Source organism: Hesperophylax consimilis, chromosome 26 (assembly GCF_061612785.1).
Source record: "Hesperophylax consimilis isolate HC1 chromosome 26, BYU_Hcon_1.0, whole genome shotgun sequence".
NCBI lineage: Eukaryota > Metazoa > Arthropoda > Insecta > Trichoptera > Limnephilidae > Hesperophylax > Hesperophylax consimilis.
In genome coordinates, this window is record NC_142861.1 from 22,557,439 (window position 1) to 22,581,747 (window position 24,309).

General features: G+C 33.5%; 1 protein-coding gene and 1 non-coding gene across 2 annotated transcripts in view; both read right to left on the bottom strand.

Moving 5' to 3' along the window:
* LOC149411302 (diacylglycerol kinase eta) overlaps positions 1 to 21,657 on the bottom strand; it is a 608,003-nt gene extending 586,346 nt beyond the window's left edge. The window contains exon 1 of the mRNA XM_089647677.1: positions 21,390 to 21,657. Within this exon, the coding sequence (XP_089503803.1) occupies positions 21,390 to 21,533 (144 nt within the window). The 5' untranslated portion in view covers positions 21,534 to 21,657. The remainder of the gene's footprint in view (positions 1 to 21,389) is intronic.
* Positions 21,658 to 22,534: 877 nt separating this feature from the next.
* On the bottom strand, positions 22,535 to 22,653 carry LOC149411308 (5S ribosomal RNA). The gene has a single exon (XR_016304964.1). It is a non-coding gene; the product is annotated as a 5S ribosomal RNA (ribosomal RNA).
* Positions 22,654 to 24,309: the final 1,656 nt, after the last annotated feature.

Here is a 24,309-nt window from a genome sequence, read left to right on the forward strand (position 1 = left end):
TTACACGTTAGTCAAGAGAGCCATTGTGATGTGTCACATTAAAAAAATCATTAAAAATCGATTATGACTATAATGCATACCCGACTTTGACCTGCACAAAAAACAGTATAATGCAATACTATTTTGCCAGTACTCAGGTGTAAATAAATTGCAACGGAGCCTCGATTTGATAAAGTCGATAGCGTGTTTGGAACAACCAGGAGGCAAAACATGGCAACAATTCCTGCTAACTGTATATCATTAGACTGTAACAAAGAAAAACATAGTTTCCGCAATTTCTGAAAAGCTGCATTGCATGCTAGCATCAGCACCAGCTTATCTACAGGGATATACATAACGTACAATTATTTACAATTTCTATGAGAATTTAACTTCTTACATATTACTTACATGAAAAGTTTATTTGTTGTTTTCTTTAGTTTGTAATTTTGATTACTTGTAAGTAAGTTTTTATGTATGTTTGTTTGGGTTGTTAATTTGTTTGTTTATCGTTTGTTGCTTGTAAATGTACGGTTGTTAACCTGTTTGGTTGTTAACTTGTTTGTTTGTTATTTTTAAGTTTTTTTGTAAGTTTTGTTATTATTATTAATTAATTATTAATTATTCCAAATTAACTTTTGCTCAAAATACAAAACAAATTATTAAAAAGATTGCCAAAAAAATCTCACTGTTGGGAAGAATAAGAAGATTCCTTAACACAGTTTCCAGTAAAAATGTGTACAACGCAATTATTGTACCACACATAAATTACTGTAGCAGCATTCTATTCTTATCCAACGACGGTTTAATGAAACAAATGACAATTCTACAAAATAGAGCAATGAGAATCATATTGAAGAAAAATAGATACACAAAAATTAAGAACATGTTGAAGGAGTTAAATATCTTGTCATTTAAACAAATTATTTACTTTAATACCATATTTTTAATCTACAAGATAATCAATGGCCATACGTCTAGTGAATTCCTAAGAAAAATTGATAAACTGCAGAACAAACACACACATGAGACAAGGAAAAGAAATGAATTGAGACTCCCCTTCAGGAAAAAAACACAGAGTCAAAAGTCATTGATGTACGGAGCGTTGAAGATATTTGGAGAGCTACCAGAAGAAATAAAATCAGAAGAAAAAATAAAAACATTTAAAATTAAATTAAGAAAATATGTGATTGATTCATTTTAAATATGTTACCATAATTATATGTATATGTATATAAGGATTGTATTAGGACATAGATAACTATGTACCTACTTAAAATACCACAATAAACAATAAACAATTATGTTTGATTTAAGATTTTCACGGCCAAAAGTATTTTTGTTATTTGTGTTTGGGGTGTTATGCCGTGTTGCGCTAACTCCTTCTTTAGTCAACGTTTCGGACAGCATTGCAGTGTCCATCATCAGGGCAGATGTGTTGTTTGAGGTTGTGGTGAAATGTGAGCTTATGTATGAGGTTTTGATGCCGTGTTGCCAGCTCCAACCCTCTGAGCTAACATTAACTTATCATTTTTTATTTAAAGTGGTTTTCTTCCAGAAAAAAAGCAAAGGCAAAAGTAAGTGTTTTCTCTCAGAAAACCACTTTAAATAAAAAATGATACGTTAATGTTAGGTCAGAGGGTTGGAGCTGGCAACACGGTATCACAACCTCAACCTCGCAAATTCGAATGGTAGCAGAAATCAGAAACGCCCGAGGAAGATATGGAACGATTAAGTGAATCAGATACTTGAGTCGAGCCAAGTCAAGAGGCAAAATAATAGAAGAGTATGTATGAGACGTATGTATAAATGTGAATGAGGCAAGGAGTGTGTGCCAAAACCGGTATGTTTGGCGGTCCGTCCTCTCTGCCTACCCCTGGGAAACGGCGTGATGGTCGGCTACTTAGTTAGTTACTTCTAAGGCTGCGCTGTGCGATGAGAGGCTGGGCCTGCTATGAACGAAGGCCGCTGAGGTAGCGCAGGACAAGATCAAGAAAATAAGTGTTAGAGCATAGAGGAGAAAAAAAATTAAAAGCTGATATCGTAAGGCAAAAAGCTGGTATTTATATATTATTTAACTAAAGTAACACGCAAAGGAGTCTCATAAACCGAACACCGTTTAAGGGTTAAAATAATGGTGGTTTTGCCTAACGAATTACTCAAGGTGAGTGCGGGAAGCAATATAGCATGCCCGGGCGGCAGAAGGGGGCTGGTTAAAGAATCACACTTGCTACCGTAACCCCCGTCGCGGTACAAAAGTAGTTATCACCAAACACCTGTGGGGCACCGAGTCAACTGAGGGGTAAGGGGAGTGAATTGTTGTTCTTATATATACACGGTTGGCATAATATTTGATTACGTTCAAAGGGAACTAAGGTAAAACACGTATGATTGTTTCGTTGGATCAAAAATAATTTATTAGAATTGAGCAATTCGGGAAACCGCCCCGGTTCATTGGATAACCAACACCGCTGCAACTCAAGTGGTTGGCTACGTTTGGTGGATTAGCAGTTTAAACTAGTAATTGAATACATAATTGTAATTGAAACACGGAACAGAACAAGAAACAAAAATAAAAATAACGCTGACGACTGGGAATCGAACACAGGATATCTATCTTAACGGAACAATGCCTTACATCATTTTTGTCGATCTTCTATTTTCTCTGCCTTAGAATTATCAATATTATCCTCAACCATTTTCGTCTTGTTCTGTTTCACGTCTGGTTTGAATATTACATTTCTTGAGTGATTAAATATTACATTAATGGGTATAACCCTCAAATTTATTCCGATAAATTAAATAATTATTTTCCTAAAAAATCAAACCTAAATTTCCAAACCATCTGCGCGTCTCTTTCTTAATCTCTTTAATTGCTCTTGTAATCATTTCGATTTCTCTCATTCGCAATATAACTAATTTCTAAAAAGGAATTACTTACCTACAATTACTAAATTCACAAGCAGTTGATTCATATGTACGGGAACATGAAATAGAATTCTCATAAAAATCGTTCACCCATTTCAGTTGACACAGAAAAAACAAACAACGTACATTATCTTGATTTACGATGTTCATATTTGTAAATAGTAGTGTTTAGTAAACCGTGTCAACTGCTAAAACAAAATATCAATCGATAACTACTAACAACCAGATTATATATGACTTGTACAACGGTAGGAAAGCAGTATTAACGGCTTAGATTGTATAACCTAGCCCTGATTATAACGCTGCACGGGTTAATAATAACGATGTTAACTATGCATATAACGGTTCGTTATCCCAGTAACGAGGAACGCGAAAAGGTAAAACACGGTATAGTGCTATTGTAAATAATCACCTCAAAGCCGCTGTACTATATGACTTTGTTACTGCAGGATCAGGAGGCAATAATTAATAAAATACTGTTTTGTAAAATACTAATGCTCTGTAACAAAAGCTTTGAACCCTTACTACGAGCCCTTGGCAAGCTTGGAATGTGATACCGATTGCAGAGTGTTTGAAGACAGCCTGTGACAGCAACTCATATCGGCTGTAAATGCAACAAATAATTTTCTCGTCAGTTCTAGAATCGCCTCGTTCGATCCTCCTCGTCCAATGATGAAGACTCTAGTTTATTAAATTTAATGGCGACTAAATCGAGCGGATCCGTCGGTCACCAGACAAAAGGATTATCACTGATCTGGGCTGTTGAGCCAGGAACGAATTGCTGTTTCGATTTGAACTCGATTGTGATTCGTTCGCAGATGTCCGAAGGCAACCGATGTCTCACAAAAATTCCAGGGTTGGCAATTTAACTATACTGGAGGTGCCACAAACCAAATCACAGATAAAAAATAAGTAGAAGAATCCACACACCTTGTACAAAGCTTTTATGTTCCAATTTCCTAGGCCTATTATTTTCAAACAGATAAAGAAACAGTACTTAAATGGCAGGTAACTTCAGACAAAAACAATTTTATTAGAAATGTTAAGTTTACAGTTGCTATTTTATCCTCAATTACTATTCATATTACATTTTTTAGAAGATTGGTGGCAAAAATTTATTTTACATTTATTATTATAGACCGAGATACTGTTGCGGCACGTAAATGTTCTCGATAGACGAGTGCGCTCTTTCAGAACACTTCTCCACCACTGCACGGGAAGCTTATGGTGCCAATCGAAGAATACCATCATCACTGCCATGATTGCCTGGATGAAGTCTCCCCTCATGGCCCTCTGGAGACTGGAGATGGTCGAATATCTTCCATAAACGTAAATTTTCTTGAGGGACGAGTGCACTCTTTCAGAATACTTCTCCACCACCGCACGGGATGCTCATGGCGCCAATCGAAGAATACCATCATCACTGCAGTGGTTGCCTCGATGGAGTCTCCTTTCATGGCCCTCTGGAGACGGGAGACAGTCGAATATCCTCCATAAACGTTCACTTCCTTTCTGTTTTTATTTTATGTATATATTGTTGTTTTATCTATTTTTTGTTATTATTTCGAAATCTACAAAAATAAAAAATATAATTGTTCGTTTGTTTGTCAAAATCTTAAATTTCCGAAAGTTCTTCACGGATTTCATTGAAATTTGGACACAATGTTGCATTCGAATACGCGTGTTTTTTTTATATACACACACATATTATATAGATTTCACCTGTGACAGGTAAAAATTTTTTTTTTTTAAAAAACAGCGCCATCTGTTGGACGTAAAAGCAACACGGGCTATTGTTTATCTATCTGCACAGACAGACTGAGCCACCGCGGGGTACTAGTATGGAATGTATTTGATTGCACTACTCTTGCATACTTTCTGAAATACACTATTATTAATATTTTTGGCGTTAAATTTTGAGAATTTTTATAAAATATCCTTAAAAAGTATAAAAATTCGTTCAAATTAATATAAAATCGAGGATTTATAACATGGGATCGAATATTAATAATAATATCATAGAAAAGTCACAATTGAGGTTGCTTGGTCTCGTTTTAAAAATTCCAGAAACCCAATTCACTGAAAAATTAGTATAAATACTATGTGATTTGACATTTGTAAAATATTTTTTTTGTAGTTTTATTAATATCTTTTCATTGTCACAAAATGTTCGTTTTATGTGAACATCGAACTGAAGTTTGTTTATGTAATGTCAAAAAATACCCAAAATTTCCGACTTCAGACTCGATTTACTCAAAAATAAAAGCTCAAATCAAATAAAGTTCAACCGAAAAATGGACACTAAGGACGGGTTGTTTCGGAGAATTTGAACAATTCATCAAATTTCAACGTTCATTTACGGGTTCTGTGAAAGTCCTATTCAAATTCTGTTATTATATCATTATAGGCTAGTTTCTTGACAGAACTGAAATAAAAACAGAACTTAAAAGTATCTTTCACAAAACTTTGAAATTTGAAGAATTGTTCAAGTTCTCCGAAACAACCCATCCTAAATGTAATGTAGATTCGAGTTTCCAGACTTTACGTATATATCATATATATATTGGAATAATTACTAAGGTTGACGTTTTGGCTCATGGATAGTTATAATTATATTCTATAATGATATGTCAACACGTCAACCTTAGTTATAATTCCAAAATCGATTGTCACACAGTATAGTACTTATAGTAGTCACACTGTACGAGTAAACGTGTGTATACAATAATCTCACGCTACATATTTGCTGTGAGTAATTTGTTTACCCAGCACTGTACTGTGGAGTGGCCGGTATTGATTTAATTGCGCCTTTGTCGGCTGCAAAAGCTCTCGGCAAAGCTCGACCGACACACTACGGATGGAATAAGTAACGTCATACGTGTGCATTGGAATACGTAACGTCATACGTGGGCAGAATGACACGGACTTGAAATAAAAAATAAAAATTTTAAAATTGATTTTTTTTACAAACTATCTGAAAGCAGATTCTTCTTCTAATAGTCTAGTGTCTAGTGTATTCACATATCTCTCGTTTTATAGACACATCATATTCTCGGATAGGTACGACGATTTTTCAATGGTTGATAAAATACCTACAACAATTTTAACACTAATGGTTGGAATTTTAATACAACTATTAGAATTTCGATTGTGTTTTCTTGATTGAATTAATCAATGAAGAGGAATCTTGAAAGAGGGTGGTAACCCCCTTTTCTATATCTGATCGAACTGAAACTTGGCATATAGACTCGTTGTTGATGACAGTACATTCTATCAACTTTTGGTGGCACTCGTGCGCGCATAAGCGCGCACATACGCATTTTTCTGAAATTGGATGACATTAAATTTAATAAATAAAATGTACAGTTTATATTTACTCCTTATTTAAATGTCGCTACAATACAATTAGAATTTAGCTTACGTGTGAGTGAGCGTTGTTAACTCCTATCCGTGGGAAAGTAGGTTCAATCCTCAGTCAAACAAAAAAAATATAGGTATATTTTTAATTAAATCTGTTAATAAAAATAGGTGTATTGTAGCAAAAAATACTTTGTTTTTTTACGGTTTAAACTCATAGATTCAGTCAACCTAATGTAACAATGTAACCTATCTCTCAGGAGGTAATAAACCCACCTGAAGGGATATTCAAGTCGTAAATGTGCAGACAGTATAGAGCCAATAACGTTCCTTCATTTCTCACATTTAGATGCTATTCTATCGATGGCCTAGCGCACACATATGTGGAGTGTAATTGCCACTAAATTATATTGCATAACCGCTTTTTATCCATTTTAGATGAAATAAAAATTGTAAATTTCCGACGAAACATCTATGCTTAGCAAAATACGTAATGGTTTTTTACTTAAAAATATTTTTTTAAATTTATTCCTAGCTGACCCGGCGTTGCTCAACTTTTCTCTACTTTCAATAAATAAAATATTCATGTATCATAAATATAAAACCTTCTCGAAAAATTTTTCTAAATGATAGTGAAAACTCTATCAAACTCCGTTGCATAGTTTAGAAGAAGTAAGCGTACAAACAGACAGACGCAGATAGCGACATTTTTTCATACAGGGTTTTCCAATAAGAGATGTTATTTTGAATAGCCCGCTATTTCGGTAGATGTTACTTTTGAAGCTGTCATTTTTTAACATTTGACAAGTAGAAACTACGCCGTTGATAAAAATGGAACGATACACGCTTCAACAACGCATTGACATTATTAAAATTCACTTGAGTGAATAAAATGAAAATCATCTTGAGTGATGAGGCCCATTTCCACCTCGGTGGCTTCGTCAACAAGCATAATTGTCGCATCTGGGGCTCGGAAAACCCAAGAGTCATTGTTGAAAAGCCTCTTTATTCTCAATGTGTGACTGTTTGGTGCGGTTTATGGTCCGGCGGAGTCATTGGACCTTACTTTTTCGAAAATGAGGCTGGAGCAACAGTTACGGTGAATGGATTGCGCTATCGAGAGATGATTAATGATTTTTTATGGCCGGAATTGAATGGTATTAATCTGGACAACGTTTACTTTTAACAAAACTACGTGCTACACAAGCAACGAAACTATTGATCTTTTACGATTGAATATCAAAATAACACCTCTTATTGGAAAACCCTGTATTATTTAGAGATTCCAATGTATTGTCACGATTACGAATTTACTAAAAGTTTATTTAATACTCTCGAATGCTCTGGACTGTTCTTCCAGCTTCCAACTTCCAGCCCTTATATCTTTAAAAGCAAGCCTTTCAGGTAAAAACGATAACCTTCTTCATGGATGGGGGATAGAGGGCTACCACACAATTTATCTCCCTTGATCGTACCGAGACTCGTTTCTGAGTTTTAGCGTCACGCACATTGTACACCATTGATACTGATTATATTACGTAATATTTTTTAATGATTGTTTTTTATTGAGTATTACACAAAAATAACACAATAAAAAACATAAACTACCAACTGAAACTACGAATATTGACATTTTCTTTCATTTATAAGTGTTATAAAAAGCTAATTAAATATACCATTAAAATAAAATATACGTATGAAATTATGATATATTCATACAATTTTCATTTTACTTTTGCACACTTTACTTTTGCGAAATTTAAGAAATAATAAAATAAATGTATCCCGGAGATAAAAATGTATTTATCCATCGATTTAGTCTGAGGTAATAGAGAGGAGAACTGAGTACGGGAAGAATCCTCGCATATCCCATCTCCTCCTTGTCTCCCGTTCAATTCGGGCTCATAATCCGGGCACAGAATAACAAATGGTCCACTATTTATATAATTGGACACTTCCCTGTCATCCCCGCATTATCCGGACGCTCTATTATATACCGCTGCTTGTTTCACCTCAGCCAACCTCGTGATAGGTACTTACTCTGCTCTCGACTAATTCAGAAAGAAATTAGTGTGGGTAACGTGATGAAATTACACGGGCGCGAATTTTACGTACCATTATGTTACACTGCCAGATTTGCAGACAGACGGAATTACACAATACACATGAAAAAAACTAGAGAGCATTATTTGCGGAGAAAAATGAGTACGGATGATTAATCAAAAAACTGTTGTTGATTAATCAAAATGTGACTGCATGCCCGTTTTCTAATAAAATATTAGTCATTCAGAATATATCTGAAAACGTTTTCACGTAAGGGACTAAATGCGAAAACATTATATTTTTTAAGAACAAGTGTTCCGATTTATTTTCTTATTTATTTATTTATTTAACGCCCAGAGGCAATGTAGTTACGCTTATGTGTGCTGCTGTAGAATATTGTATTTTGTCGTGTTGTTACTGTGGGTGTATGTATGTTTATAAGTTGCAGGAGTTCACAACAGTCGAATTTAGAGTTAAGTATTTTGAATAAGAACGTTAAATCGTTTATTTTACGTCTATCTTCTAATGTATGTATTTTTAGAGTATTTAATAAAAAATTGTATTTTAAGTCTTCGACAGGGATATTTAATTTAAAATTTATAAAACGTAGAATTTTTTTTTGTATTCGCTCAATGTTGTTAATGTGAATTGTATAAGATGGAGACCAAACTACTGAGTTATATTCAATTAGACTTCTTACTAGAGATACGTATAATAGTTTAATGGCTTGCAAAGAATTAAAGTTTTTAGTTGTTCTTAATACGAAGCCTAGTGTTTTCATACCTTTGTTCACAATTTGATGGATATGATTGGTGAAACTTAGTTTTTCGTCCAAAATAATTCCAAGATCTCTCATTTCCGTGACTCTTTCTAAAGCTATGTTATTGATGGAATATTCGAATAAAACAGGATTTTTGTTTCTGAAGAAAGTCAAGGTTTTGCACTTTACTACATTTAAAAATAAATTATTTTGAACGCACCAATCTCTAAACTTACTAATATTTGACTGTAGTATATGGCAATGATTTATATCAGTTATTTTCTTGTATAGTTTGACGTCATCTGCAAAGAGCAATACCTCGACATCGTTGAAGCAATTGGTTATATGAATTGATGAAAATGAGGAACAAAACCGGGCCAAGGTGACTACCTTGCGGTAGGCCACTGGTAGCCCGGAAAGCTTTCGACATCCAAGATTTTATTTTAACGAACAGTTTACGATTTGACAAATAGCTACTAAACCATTTTAGCATGTTATCCCTTATTCCTAGAGCAAATAGTTTTTGGATTAGTAGTTTATGGGATACTTTGTCGAATGCCTTCGAAAAGTCTGTATATATACAGTCGACTTGTTTATTTTCTGCAAATGATTGCCTACAACATATTCGTGCTTTACTGATAATTTGTTATGATACCTTTCAATTCATTCATTAAAAGTCTGCAGTCCCGTTTTTAACAGGAAAACGAAGATTTTTTTTAATAATGACGAATTTTTAATAAATTATCAATATTTTATGTCAGTTTTTTCCGTGCACCTTCTTAAATTACACCTACTAGAATAATTTCAAAGAAAAATATAGGAACCAAATTAATCAACATAATACTCTTAAGTACAACATACACAAAGAACAGAGAAAATTATTGATACCTGCCTAGAGTAAATAGCGAAAATCGACATTTAAAAGAAAAAGTAAAATATATTTAAAAGCATGATACGAATGTGTCAAAACCGATGGCGAAGTGTGTTTTAAAAATGTCATAAATTAATGTACACTGCACAATAAAACTGTTTTAAAACTTAACGTCTAGAAATTGTTACTTATTAAATGCCAAAGAAATACAAAAAGGATCTACTTTATACCTGCCTGTGACCTAATAATAATTGGGGGAAAAGTCATCAACCCTTAAGAAAAAAAAGATTTAATTTATACCTGCCTGTGACCTAATATTAATTGGGGAAAAAAATCATTAACTCTCAAGGAAAAAAATATGTATTTTATACTTGCCTGTGACCAAATTTTTTTTGGGGGAAAAATCATCAACCCTCAAGGAATAAAAGTTCTAATTTATACCTGCCTGTGACCTAATATTAACTTGGGGGAAAAATCATTAGCCCTCAAGGAAAAAAAAAGTATCATTATTACGACTTTTGCAATAGTAAAAGTATTTGCAAAATTCAAATCTTTCGAACACTTTTATAATGACAATACAAAATCAAAGTTGACCACAAAACAATGCATTAAGCCTATCAACAAAAAAATATTAAAACACGTTAAATTTCTAAAGGCATTATGCGAGTTAAATTGCGCCAATTTGTTAATCTAAGTCAATCTTGCGCTAGATGCCCCGATTATGAATACGATTGTGAATATTATACTGCACTCCACTGAAAAAATATAGTACTTAACTGGTTCCCAGGATGCGTAGGTAGATGAAATGTTTGAAACAGTAATGATGCGTTATTAAAGAGTCATTATCTATTATAATTATTATTATTAGCAAGCATCCTGCTCCTTGCCAACGTCCGTTTCGTAATACTTTTACGTAACACAAAGAATAAATCAAGGAGGAAGGATATTTTCTGAGGCAAGGATTGGAAGGATTATTAATAAACCAAGATAAATAGAAGTTCCTTTACACTGATAAATTATGATAAAATGCCACTAACCCCTAGAAGACGGCTGATATTTTGTAAATATCTCAAAGACAAATATAGTATTGAAAATTATATTTGAAATATTTGACAGGTAGGCAGGCATCTACAATGTCAACGGTTTACTTAGGAATTATCATGGACAATATTGAATTGCGTTCAAAACTTCTAAAACCTTGCTTTTTATACTGCACATTGCAGTGCACATGAAGGTAGTCATGCTTATCAGATGTCGACAATACAAATAAATCTCGCCTAAACAGATGTGTTTTGCTATCATGACATTGATTAAATTAAAGTTCCCCAACACAGATGATTTCTGATAACATTAATACAAATAAAGCTCGCCTAAACAGATGCATTTTATTATCATGGCATTGATTAAATTAAAGATCCCCAATACAGATGATTTCTGATAACATTAATACATTGATTAAATTAAAGTTCCTCAACACAGATGATTTCTGATAACATTAATACAAATAAAGCTCGCCTAAACAGATGCATTTTATTATCATGGCATTGATTAAATTAAAGATCCCCAATACAGATGATTTCTGATAACATTAATACATTGATTAAATTAAAGTTCCTCAACACAGATGATTTTTGATAACATTAATACAAATAAAACTCGCCGAAACAGATGCATTTTGCTATTATGACATTGATTAAATTAAAGATCCTCAATACAGATGATTTCTGATAACATTAATACATTGATTAAATTAAAGTTCCTCAACACAGATGATTTCTGATAACATTACAAATAAAGCTCGCCGAAACAGATGCATTTTGCTATCATGACATTGATTAAATTAAATATCCTCAATACAGATGATTTCTGAAAACATTAATATATTGATTAAATTAAAGTTCCTCAACACAAATGATTTCTGATAACATTAATACATTGATTAAAAAAAGTTCCTCAACACAAATGATTTCTGATAACATTAATACAAATAAAGCCTCCCTAAAAATGTGTATTTTGCTATAGTGACATTGATTAAATTGAAGTTCCTAAATGCAGACAATTTCTGATAAAATTAATACAAATAAGGCTGGTCGCATACATACGTTTTCCGTATTCGATTTCCGAATTCGTTTTCCGTATTCGGACATCCGAATGCACGGAATCAGTAGAAAATATATTAACTGCCGCACACGTTCGTTTTACAAATTCCTTATTCCTTACACAATGCGAGCCGGCGCGTTCGGAGAAACCGAATGGAAAAAACCTAATGACGTCATGTGGAACGCAGCTATTGCATACAGTTTGTTTGTGCCGACGCAAACGAACGGAAATTTCCGTTCAGTAATTCAGCGTTGCCAACGGATCTTGACCTAATATCGCCGTTTCTCATACATAAGGTAGCGTAAAGTAGCCGAATTTGCTGTTAGGTGGGACATTGGGGAAAAATTAATTTCATTTTCGGCGCCGATTCTCGCTCTGAGTAGCCTAAATGGCGATATATCGCCCTTGTTGGCAACACTGGTACTGACGTTTATACATTCCGAATGAAGAAAAACGAACGTTTGCGCTAGTCTCACGGAATTCCGAATACGGAAAACGAATTCGGAAATCGAATACGGAAAACGTATGTATGCGGCCAGCCTAAAGCTCGCCTAAACAGATGTATTTTGCCATCATGACATCGATTACAAATTTCTGATAACATTAATTCAAATAAAGTTCGCCTAAACCATATGTATTTTGCTATCATGGCATTGATTAAATTAAAGTTCCTCAACACCGATGATTTCTCATAACATTGAAACAAATAAAGCTCTCCTATATAGATGTATTATGATAACTGTGATCAAATAAAATCTTATTTATACAGAATACTTCTGAAAACATTAATTTAATTAAAACTCCGTTATACTGATAAATTCTGATAAAACTGATCGCTTAAAACTGCATTTTATAGAGGCTGATTAAATCAAAGCTGTTTTTTGCAGATGGATTATGATAACACGGATTAGATTACTTACCAAAACAACCTTTCTGTGAGTTATCTTCAGATGATTCGAGGAAGGTAATAGATAACTACTGATAAAATGAATGTATGATTATATACAGATACTTGTCCCCTAGTTGATTTTTGATGAAAACAGATACACTATCCAATTGGATGCGATATAGCGTAATAATATCTCGTCGGAATGTGTTTCACTATTAGAACGAGATAAATGTGCGTGTACACCAGATAGTTTTAGTTAGATCGTTGGGAGCTTTCGTTGGAGGTAAAAAACTGGAACCTATTTGTTTGCTTCATGTCTCATCTAAATAAATTAATGTATTTTATATGCTAACGCTAATGGAAATGGCTAATATTTTTTATGGCAGCTGAAGTCCCAGGGCTTTACGCAAACTTTTTTAAATAAGATGTAGAGAGTAATTTTCGTATTATTTTGAAAGACTGCTTTTGGGGGGATAGTTTCCAAAGTCTCGTGTAGACAGTGACCTTCCTTCTTGTTATTTGTTTTTGGGGTGTTATGCCGTGTTGCGCTAACTCCTTCTTTAGCCAACGTTTTGGACAACATTGCAGTGTCCAAACACATAACACATCTGCCCTGATGATGGACACTGCAATGCTGTCCGAAACGTTGGCTAAAGAAGGAGTTAGCGCAACACGGCAATACACCCCAAAAACAAATAACAAAAATATTTTTGGCCGTGAAAATCTTAAATCATAATTGACCTTCCTCTTTTTTTAAGGTAATATGTGCAAAATTTCATCAATCGTAGAATAAAACTGTAGATTTTTTTAAAACAAACCCAGGCCGTGACACTCTTTGATAGATAAAAAAGTTTCTGTTGTTACATTAAGTATGGGTTGTTTCACAGAATTTGAACAATTCATATAATTTCAAAGTTGATTTTCAAGTTCTGTGAAGGTTCTATCCAAGTTTTGTTACTATTTTTTTGAAGCAACTGGTCAATAATGATATAATAATAGAACATAAATAGAACCTTTACAGAACTTGAAAATTCTGTGAAACAACCCGTCCTGAGACACTGATTTTAATTTTTAGACCGTTCTATTTTGAGCAATATAATTAATAAATAATAATAATGAGAGTACCAACTACCCTGAGTCAGTGGGACAACGTCATCTACAATAATTGTTGTTACTTTGTCAGACTTAAAGATGTGCGAAATTGAAGAATATTAGGAAAATGAAGGTTGATAAGTACCCAAACACACAGATCTAGTCCTCCAATATAATTAAAGTAATTTAAACCAATGCTTGGAATCAGAATCGTAGTATTTCTTCGGGACGATACTAAGAATAAATCTCCGAAATTATGATTTTTTTTTAAATTAAAATATTTGCAGCACTTTACATAGTCTTTTATAGGTAGGTTCAACTATATCGTTATAACTCTTCCATAGTAAGAATTAAAAAAAATAGAATATGTTTTGAAAGGGAGATATGTAAATTAAAATGATAGAGGGAGCGCGCTAATATTTAAAGAAAATTTACCATAAATCATAGACGTGAGCGAAAATATTTAGTAAAGCGTGACTTACAAATTTAAAACTGAGCGAAAATCTCTCGACACATGTCTCAAGTAACATTTAAAGAAACATTGTGATTTTTTTCATACCTACAACACGTTAAATAATATAACCGGACGTGTTTTTAATAAAAAAAATTGTTATTTCTTTTCTATCGAGGGAATTTCATAACTTTCCTCGGCAAATGTTCCAAGTCTGAACTTCTAACTCCAATCTTTCATACAATTATTAATAAAATTAACATATAAATTCACTTTCCCTTCCTTCATAATTTGAAATGATGGTCCAGAACACATTGGAAAACTATAAACATTTAAAAAAATTGAATATGTATATTTTCTTTAAGTTTTCGTAGGAAGTATGTTACATACACATCAGTAGAAATTCGGAATGCGGAGTTTTAATTTGACCGGTAAGTAGCCGAGTGGGAAAATGCGTCGGATTCCCATCCAAGCGTCGAGGGTTCAATCCTCTGTTATCTTTGTAAGTCCTTTATCATTGCACTGGCAACATTTTTCGCATTTTTATGATGGTAGTATGAGATTTTCTAATATATTTTCAGGTTATTCGTGAGCCGATAATTTTTAATTCTATTGTTTTCAATCGAAATGCTTTCAGTCTTCTAAATCATTTTCCAATTTCAAAATCATTTTCCAAATTCTGGATGGTTCAACCTAATGAAAATATAGCTTAATTAATCAAATAATATCGCACCCCTTACCCGTGTCGCCGGATCTAAGACACCGGGGGTAATCCGATAGAGTAACAAAACTCGGAATAATTAAAACTCTCGTTAAGGAGTTGCTGGAGGAAAATTTGATACTGTAAAATTAATAAGAATTCAATACCCCATATAATTTGTATTATACTGGCGTCCTAATTCTTGTAAGACGAACCTAAAAGGCAAAATTAATTATTTATAATTATTTGTAATCGCAGTGTTTAGTTATCAGATCTGAATAGCCAGGTACTTTCCAATCTTCCGATTTCCTCTCGTCAGTCCCTTCAGACTCACAATAGAAACAAGCGAGATGAGCCATGAACCATTTCTAACCCCTAGAGCCTCTGATACTTTGCAATGTAAAGAACAGTCATAATGCCGAAGAGCGAGAAAAATTCTCACATTTCATTTCCGCTATTTTTGAACGTATTTAAACATAAAAATAATTATTTAAACATAAAAACAAAAATTAAAGCAGATGATTTATATAGTTTAAATTTCAAAATTTTAAATGCAAGCATAAAGTTTTAAAAGACGATTACCGGTGGTTTTTATTGTGTAAATATTTTAAAAGTCATTGCAACTTCACTTTTTTAACTTAAATAAATTTTGTTTCGTAAAATTATTTCAAAATTTTTGCGAGCCTCTTAGTTCATTTTTTGTATTCAAACTGAAAGCGTGGTGTTCTCTATTGATGATGCTTCTCATAGTTTAAATATCTACTTTCTTCCTAACTTGTAAACATAAAAAAGTTTGAAGATGGAACTCAACTACTGGTTTATTTTATACTCAACATCTTAAATGCATTAATTAATTAACTAAATATACTCAAATTTAAATTTTTTTAATGCCATCAGAATATTGAAAAGCCCTACCTTGTATTTGGTACCCTCTATGTTCCCTCTCTCTGAAGCACAAAAATTTCACGGCAAATTGCACGTAACCTGGAATTGAATTCGCAACCTGTGGTCGGTTGCGCGGTAGAAAAGGTACTGACCGTTACTTTCTGTTTCCTGGTGACAGAGGTTCGGACGGATTCAGGGGGTAGGTAAGGATTAAACTAAATCGTATATAATAATGATCGGCTCTATGCTAGAACAAATACATTATCACAAAGGAACCTCGCACAAACAACTCAATTTGTCGTCAAATTATTGTGGGAATTCTCTTTGAATTATTATAATTTTTTTATTAGATAAAAAGTGAAGTGAAAGTTTTCTTGCATATTCCTCAAACACAAAAATGTGTTTTCTAAATTTCGGCTGAGAGAAATATCTTCTACAAATACCCTATGAGGGTTTGAAATCTAGGAGAAATATCTCACAAAAATGCTCTAGGGGTTATTACGAAAATAATACCTTATCGCAAAGGAAAATAGATTGATAATGCGCCATCTGTAAAAAAAATACCTGTCCAGGTCGATGCTTAAATGCAGTTGACCTTGATTCGATCGATTTATTTTCGTCAGTCATCATCTGATATAATAATATTATATTATGTTGTAACTGTAATAACCAATAACTAATGGATTATTTTATCATTATATTAATGGCTTAAGTACCCTCTCTAATCCTTGAAAAAAATAGGCTTAAGTACCTCCGGGTCCCCTAATGAAATTATGCGAGCATGATCTACGCTGGTAGACAAGAAGAGATATCGGTAGAGGTGTGTTGTGGGCGAGCCAAGTGAGAAATGAGTGAGGAAAGTGAGCCCAATTTATACTTACTTCTGGTGAAATTATTGCTCAACTATACTAATCCTACCGGCTACGCCAATATTATTTCACGTTTTGTGTGCGAGGTAGGTAACTTAAACAAAATTTTCGCCATGTGTCATCTGATTCTATTTTCGTCATAACTTTTTCATCAAAGTTTTTTTACTACAGTACATTTATTTTTAACAATGGGACTAGCTCTTAGCTGCTGTGAACTTTTAAAGAGTCTTTAAAAAAAATGGTTTGACAGAGGATTGAACCTTTCTCCCCGGGACTGGAATCAACCGTGCTATCACTTAAACCAAGTCCCGATTGAATGGTACCGAGATTTATTTCGTATATTAACTACTGTGAATTTTATAATGTCATCCAATTTCAGATTAATGCGTGTGTGTGTGCAAGAGTACCACCAAAATTTTACAGAATGTATTGTCATCAACAACGACTCTATTTGTAGAGTTTCAGCTCGATCGGATGTCAGTGAGTGAATTAATTTCCACTTCCAAGATTCCACTTGATTCATTCATTTATATATTCATTCATTCAAACAAAAGTGAAATTCAAATGGATTTATGTAAAAATAGTACACATAGTTACTATTACACATGAGAATTAAATCTACCTATAGTCAATCTAAATGTAGTTTCCCCAGAATAACTAGTTATATTCGGTGAAATGATTTTTTAAACGTATCCTTAAGGATACGCTGGCTTTTAAAAGGTAAATGTAGTTTTTTTTTTATTTTTTTATAGTGAATACCTCACAAGAGTCCCAACTGCTCCCGTCTGGAGCCAGTGAGACTATGGCATCCCCAATTGGGGGATGTTGTGAGGCTGAAGGTAAGTGGGGAATGGAAAGAGGAAGGTGGGGAAGTACCTGGCTATTCAGATCTAGTCACTAAACACGGCTAAAGCCACTTGGAGCAACGTTTCAATTCTGAATGGTGGTCTTACACCAGGGCGATACTGGTAGTATCTTCCACTCTGGAACGTGCCGCAAATATACTATATATTATTTTAATTAATTAATTGTGAAATAACACAAATTAATCAAATAAAATTTATTTGCGCACGCCGGGTTCGAACCCGCGACCTTCGGAATGGCAGTCCAATGCGTTACCACTGGACTATGCCGGCCGTCAAGTTTATTGAATGATATACAGATTGAAGGACCTATTATTATGGCGGATTAATGTAACTTGTATACATCAATCCGTGGATGATAACTTGTATAAAAAAAGGTAAGGTGATGTCGCGCTACTATATATTATGAAGGCTCACCTAAGTGTGTAAGGGCCTTACTAACAAACTTGCTCTATATTTTACACAACTGATAAACAATCATTTACCCTACAATAGTAGTTGTTTATTAGTAGTGTAAATTTTAAAACATGTTTATTAATGAGGGGGTAAGTGAATAGTACCCAACTACATAGCGTAATAACTCGATATTCAATAATTTACCTGTCATATTGAGGATCATTACACAACTGTTGAGTTCAAGAACGAGTCGTAAAAACGACCCGATCTTATGTGATAAATGTCAACTGTCTACAAAAATAATGTTGGGTATGCGTTTGGCGTGTTACCCGATTGTGCATAGGTGCCGAAGGAAACAAAGAAGCTAGTTCATCGGGGCATTTTTCATTGAAATATGTGATACTTTTGATTCTTGAACAGATAATCAATTTATTTTGCTGTCGGGTGCCTAGAAGTCTATGGGTCTTTTGTAAATTCGACATCCGTTTTGTTTTAAATCGGCTTATATCACTTCTAGGGATTATATTTCTCAGTGGATGTTAGGTGAGTACCTTACTTAAGTACAGTACGTACCTGTCAACGGATACGATTATTGTAATAGCAATAAAATGATTTCCACTTATTTTGTAGGCGGCCAAAAGAGGAACAAACGAACTAAGGATTTTTTAAATCTGTCTGACGGTGAGTTCTGGCGTATTGAAATCATACCACTATATTTAGCATATTTTTTTAAATACATTAATAAATAATAATCATATTTTCTTCTGCATATGGTTTACAAACTTTAAAAATATCAAAGTAAGCTCCTAAATTTTTTTTAAACCACTTTATTACCACATTTTGTTCGACCAGTTGTATGTATATAAGTGTATATTACAGTCCAATATAGTCCTGGGTATTTATTTACCCAGCACGGTCGATCGATAAAGGATTTATCTATAACTAGTGGACCCTGTCTTTCTCAGGTGTCTCCGACTTCTTCCACCATTCAGCGATATCGTTAGACTACTTTTCGAGATATGCGAACACAAACATACGCAGGCTGAATTTTTAAACATTGAGATGTCGACATTTCGTCATCATTTCCGAGTTCGCTGAAGCAGATCGTTAATGTACAAACAACAGTTCACGTCGAACAAATTAACAAATTGGTTCATTCATACAAAGACACTATTCTGTTATTGTGAAGCTTCTAATGACTTGACTCAAGTTTAAAAAAAAAAAATTGTTGTAATATAAAGAATAAGAGTCACATTATATATTTTACATTGTCACATTTGGTCGTGGGCCCCTTATCAGAAAAGTGGAACCTTTGTGCATGATAAGGGAGTCACGATTTTATTTTAATTATTTAACGCCAATAAGGCTTTTACAAATTTAATACGTCGAAATAAAATGTTGAAAATGTACAGAACATCATACAGAAATATCATAACAGTACAATTAATATTTGTCATTTTACAAACATAATACAGAACCATATCAGTTACATAAACAACTAATTATTTTTGGTTTGATGTAGGATGGAGAGGTTTTAAATATATCGAAAAGGTCTGTATATGTATTGGCAGTTCGCTGGAATCGCGCTAGTGGGGAGTGATATGAATAGTTAGTGCTATGGTTGTTATACTGGAAAAGGTCTGTATATGTATTGTCAGTTCGCTGAAATCGCGCTAGTTGGGAGTGATATGAATAGTTAATCCTATGGTTTCACAGTGGAAAAGGTCTGCAAATGTTTTGGCAGTTCGCTGGAATCGCGCTAGTGGGGAGTGATATGAATAGTTAGTGCTATGGTTTCACAGTGGAAAAGGTCCGTATATGTATTGTCAGTTCGCTGAAATCGCGCTAGTTGGGAGTGATACGAATAGTTAGTGCTATGGTTGTCACAGTGGAATTTATTTGTTCTGGTTGGTTGATAAAACAGCGCAATTTAGAAGGGATGCATGTATTTTTTATGGCTTGGTAAATATAATGGTTTTGCATTTGTGTTGTTTTAAAATTGGGTGTGAGAAGTCAATATCCATTTTTAATTATTTTGTAGAATTCTTGACATTATTCTCGATATTTTTTCCTTTACACATTTTGATAATATAATGGAAAGGGTCTATGGAAGAGGGGTCTTGAAATATTTGATCATATATTGTAACAAATAAACAAAAATGTACTTATATAGTAAATATAATAAATAAATAGAAGTTTGCTTATATTTGATTTACTTATTTGCACCATGATTTCCTTGGGCGTCCTGATTTATTATTTATCGTCCATTCGTTTCGCACCATGAAATATTATACATTTTTAATAATTATTAACAGTTTGATAAAATGCTAAGAATGCACCCTAACATTCTCAATGGAAAAAGAAAAATGTCACATAATGAGAAAAGTAAGAATTTAAACATCAAATCAAAAATACTACTTTCGGTTGTCTGTGATTGAAATTTTAATTATTCCTGCGTGAATTCACGTTCAATAACTCAAATTTTCTTTGAATTTAAGAGTCATTTTCAAAATTGGAAGTGATTGTTTGAAGAAAAAATCAGACATGCAAGTAGGTACATAATCATTTATTATTTAATCAGAAAATTATTATAATTTGATAATGAATTAATTAATAATTCTGTAAATGAAATGTGTATTTCTTTGTTTTATTTTTTAACCGTTTTCTTAATTTTTATTAACGATGGTCATTTGAAAGTGTTCATCCAGTGATTTTTGACGAGTTTGCGCTAATAATTAATAAGTTAAGTGATCTTTCAACTCAATTTTCATGCAAATAATATTTTTATGAATGAAACATCCTTTTTGTTGCCAATAGTATGCACCCAAATGTTTCAGAATAGTTACCTACGTACTTCCGGGTGGTGATATTAATGATGTGAAATAGTATATATTTTTAATAAATAATAAGCTCAGTAAGCTTCGTAATAATCAGCATGGTTAAGCTTCATATTGGTTCGTTTGATCATTATCTAGATCGTAAATAATTTATGGCACTACTAATATCTAGAATATCGGTCAGTCATAGTAATGAGCCGGCATTAGCAAACGTGCGCCAAGCGACATACATTTCCATTTAAACGACTTCCACTGAAAACCCAGCCCGGGAAGATGACCGGCTGACATAAAGGCTACGCCCACCGAAATATGACACAAAAACCTACTAAATTTAATTTTAAAATGTTGATAAAGGTTGGGGTTACTCACCAGCGCACTGACACTCTGTTTTGTCGAGATCTTCCGCACAAAAACCTTCGCGGGTTCGGATTCGTTTTCACTCTCTGAACTATCATCGCAATGGTGCGTTTCCCGCGTCGTAACTTTGCAACCTTTCCCACCGATCACGGCCATGCCGGCTTTATGCTCTCTTCAGCGCACTTTCCACTAGCCCTCCCTCGAGCGGCACGCACGGCGTGCAAATCCCGCGCGAGATGTTAGCCTAACCGACATAACCGCAGTTTTCAGCGCGGCGCCATGACAGTTTGCGACTGGCGTTTGAAAACAAAACAAAATTGGCAGTTCGCTCGGCCTGGGCCGTTTAGTGCGCAAACTCGAATTTGACAGCTAGGAGATAAGGCCCGTGCCCAAAAAACACTAAAATATACTTCCAACAAGCAAAAATCAGGCACTAAACAAAAAAGCGACATCAAATACAAGGCGCGAACATGCAAACAAAAACGAAATTTATTAACTTTTTAGTCAGGACGCGCACCTTTTTCTCATTCTGTTTCGCGCAAAGAAAGGACTACGGAACTACTTTATCCATCCTGCTAAAAGTTTTCAATAAAATAACAGCACCATGTAGCAAAATACGCAAAATTGATGACACTTTTGATTCGTTTAAAGAAATGATAAACACTTTTTGCATATTGGTATTTACTGATCCGTTAACATGTGGCTTTATCCAGGTAATGGTGAAGGTTTTCCACCGCTAGATGGCAACATTAACTGAAAGTTTTGAATTTCCGCCGCTAGTCGCAAAAGCGCATATTTTGAAATTATGGCTTTTAATGATAACAGTATGAAAGTGAAGGAAAACGTTAATTTCTTTGCAAGTTTACAATTAATATGATTAAATTAATTTTCAAAATGTATTAATAAAAGATTTAAGTTCTTCTTCAATCATTTTATAGTAACTTTGTGGCACCATTAATTTTAATTTTAGGATTTATGATTCCACTAAGATTACAAATACTGCAAACAGTTTTTAACCCGTAAAATTGAGTAAAATCTTACTCTAGAATTTATACATATATTTCGGTTACGAAACAAAACTTTTTTACTGATCAATGTTATAAATGTCAAGGTATTCTTCAAAAAATATATTAACAACATTATTAACAAAAAAACTGAGCCAACGGCACGCGGTGTTCCCAAGCGGTCACCCATCCAAGTACTGACCGCGCCCAATGTTGCTTAACTTCGGTGATCGGACGAGAACCGGTGTGTTCAACATGGTATGGTCGTTGGCAAGCGCGAAATCTTAGATGGAGTTTATCAACGCCCTTGAGGTGATTTTCTCACGAAAACGGCGCTATAGAAATAATCCAATCTTTATCTTAATCTTTATTATTATCACTAAGTAGTACAACAAAATATAATTTTTAAAAAAAGAAGCCAACGGCACGCGGTGTTCCCAAGCGGTCACCCATCCAAGGACTCCAAGACTGACCGGGCCCAATGTTGCAGGCGAAGCTTAAGGCGATCCAATACCAAGTAATGCAAAATCAGATGTTTTTGGTTTGAAAATTTGATTGCTTAGAAATACTACAGATGCTTTAATTAAATACTGCAAGTAGAACACATCTTGGGCTTGTCAGCAATCGATCATTTTTTTGATAAGACCTTTTATAAGCCTAGAAAAAAATAAAGTATCAGGCCTAAAAAAAACTGTCTAGTGCAAAATATCCCATTTACAAACCCATTTTCGGATATTTTTTTTATTGTATAATGTGGGAAATTCATTTTTTTATTTGATGATCGAAGGAAATTTTCATATATGTACCAGAACTTCACAAAATATAACAAAATATACATTTTCGCGTTGTTCATTTTTACACGAATATTGATCGATTTTCGGGGCGGTGAACATTGAATTTGCCATTGCGAAATAAACTCTATGCCGTCTACGTAAGGCTTACAAGCTTTTGTATTTAGTTACCCCCCGGCGCTGACGGGGTAAAGACATTCTTTATCTTAGTGCCGCTCTGTTCTGTAAAATTTTTTCAACTAAAATCAGTTTACGTGTAATCGTTTTTTTTTTTTAATTCCTAGTTTTATACAATGGGGAGGAAAGATAATAAAAAAACTGGGTACGCTCAGTGGCCTAAAACAAAATACAAAAATATGCTTGAATATTTGGGTTAGTTCAAATATTTTTTTTTCACAATTAGGTACCTAAAAACAATAACGCAAGAAATATTTGTTTATTTTTATGTTATTATGTTTAGAAATCAAACAGATAGGTATATATAATGAATAATAACAAATATACATTGCAAAGTGAACGCACAATAAAATAAATTACAATCATTATTTAAATATACAAAAAAATATTATAAATCGGTAATCATCGATTATAATTATCGAACACGATTAGACTATTAGGTAAGATATACTCATGGAGTAGGAATTAATTTTTAATTTTACGATGTATGCAATGTCTTTTGTAATATACTGTATCTAATCACTATTTTGATTAATCTTTATAACGAATTGGTGTATATTATGATTTTATGAATACCAAAAAATATGCTTTAGATAAATTGAAAGTTTTCCTATCACTTCGCTTGAGTAGAATACAAATACAAAATTAAATTACTCAATAAAAAATATAAATGCAAACTACTAAAAAATTTTTTTTTTCAATAGAAATGTATGAACGCATAAAGGAAACAACTTTAAAAAAATACAGTATTATAGCTAAGATTATCTGTGACAGCTCTACTTGATTCACTTTTTTGCTTTCTTATAAAATTATTTACAAAATAAATAAAAACCAGTTTTTTGCTTGAAATCGAACGTTTCTAGACTCCGTTTGTCAAGCGGTTTTAATGCCTATTACCTACGATATAAGGTATACCAAGAATATACACATTTTTCGCTTGTAGCTTCCTCTTAACTTCGG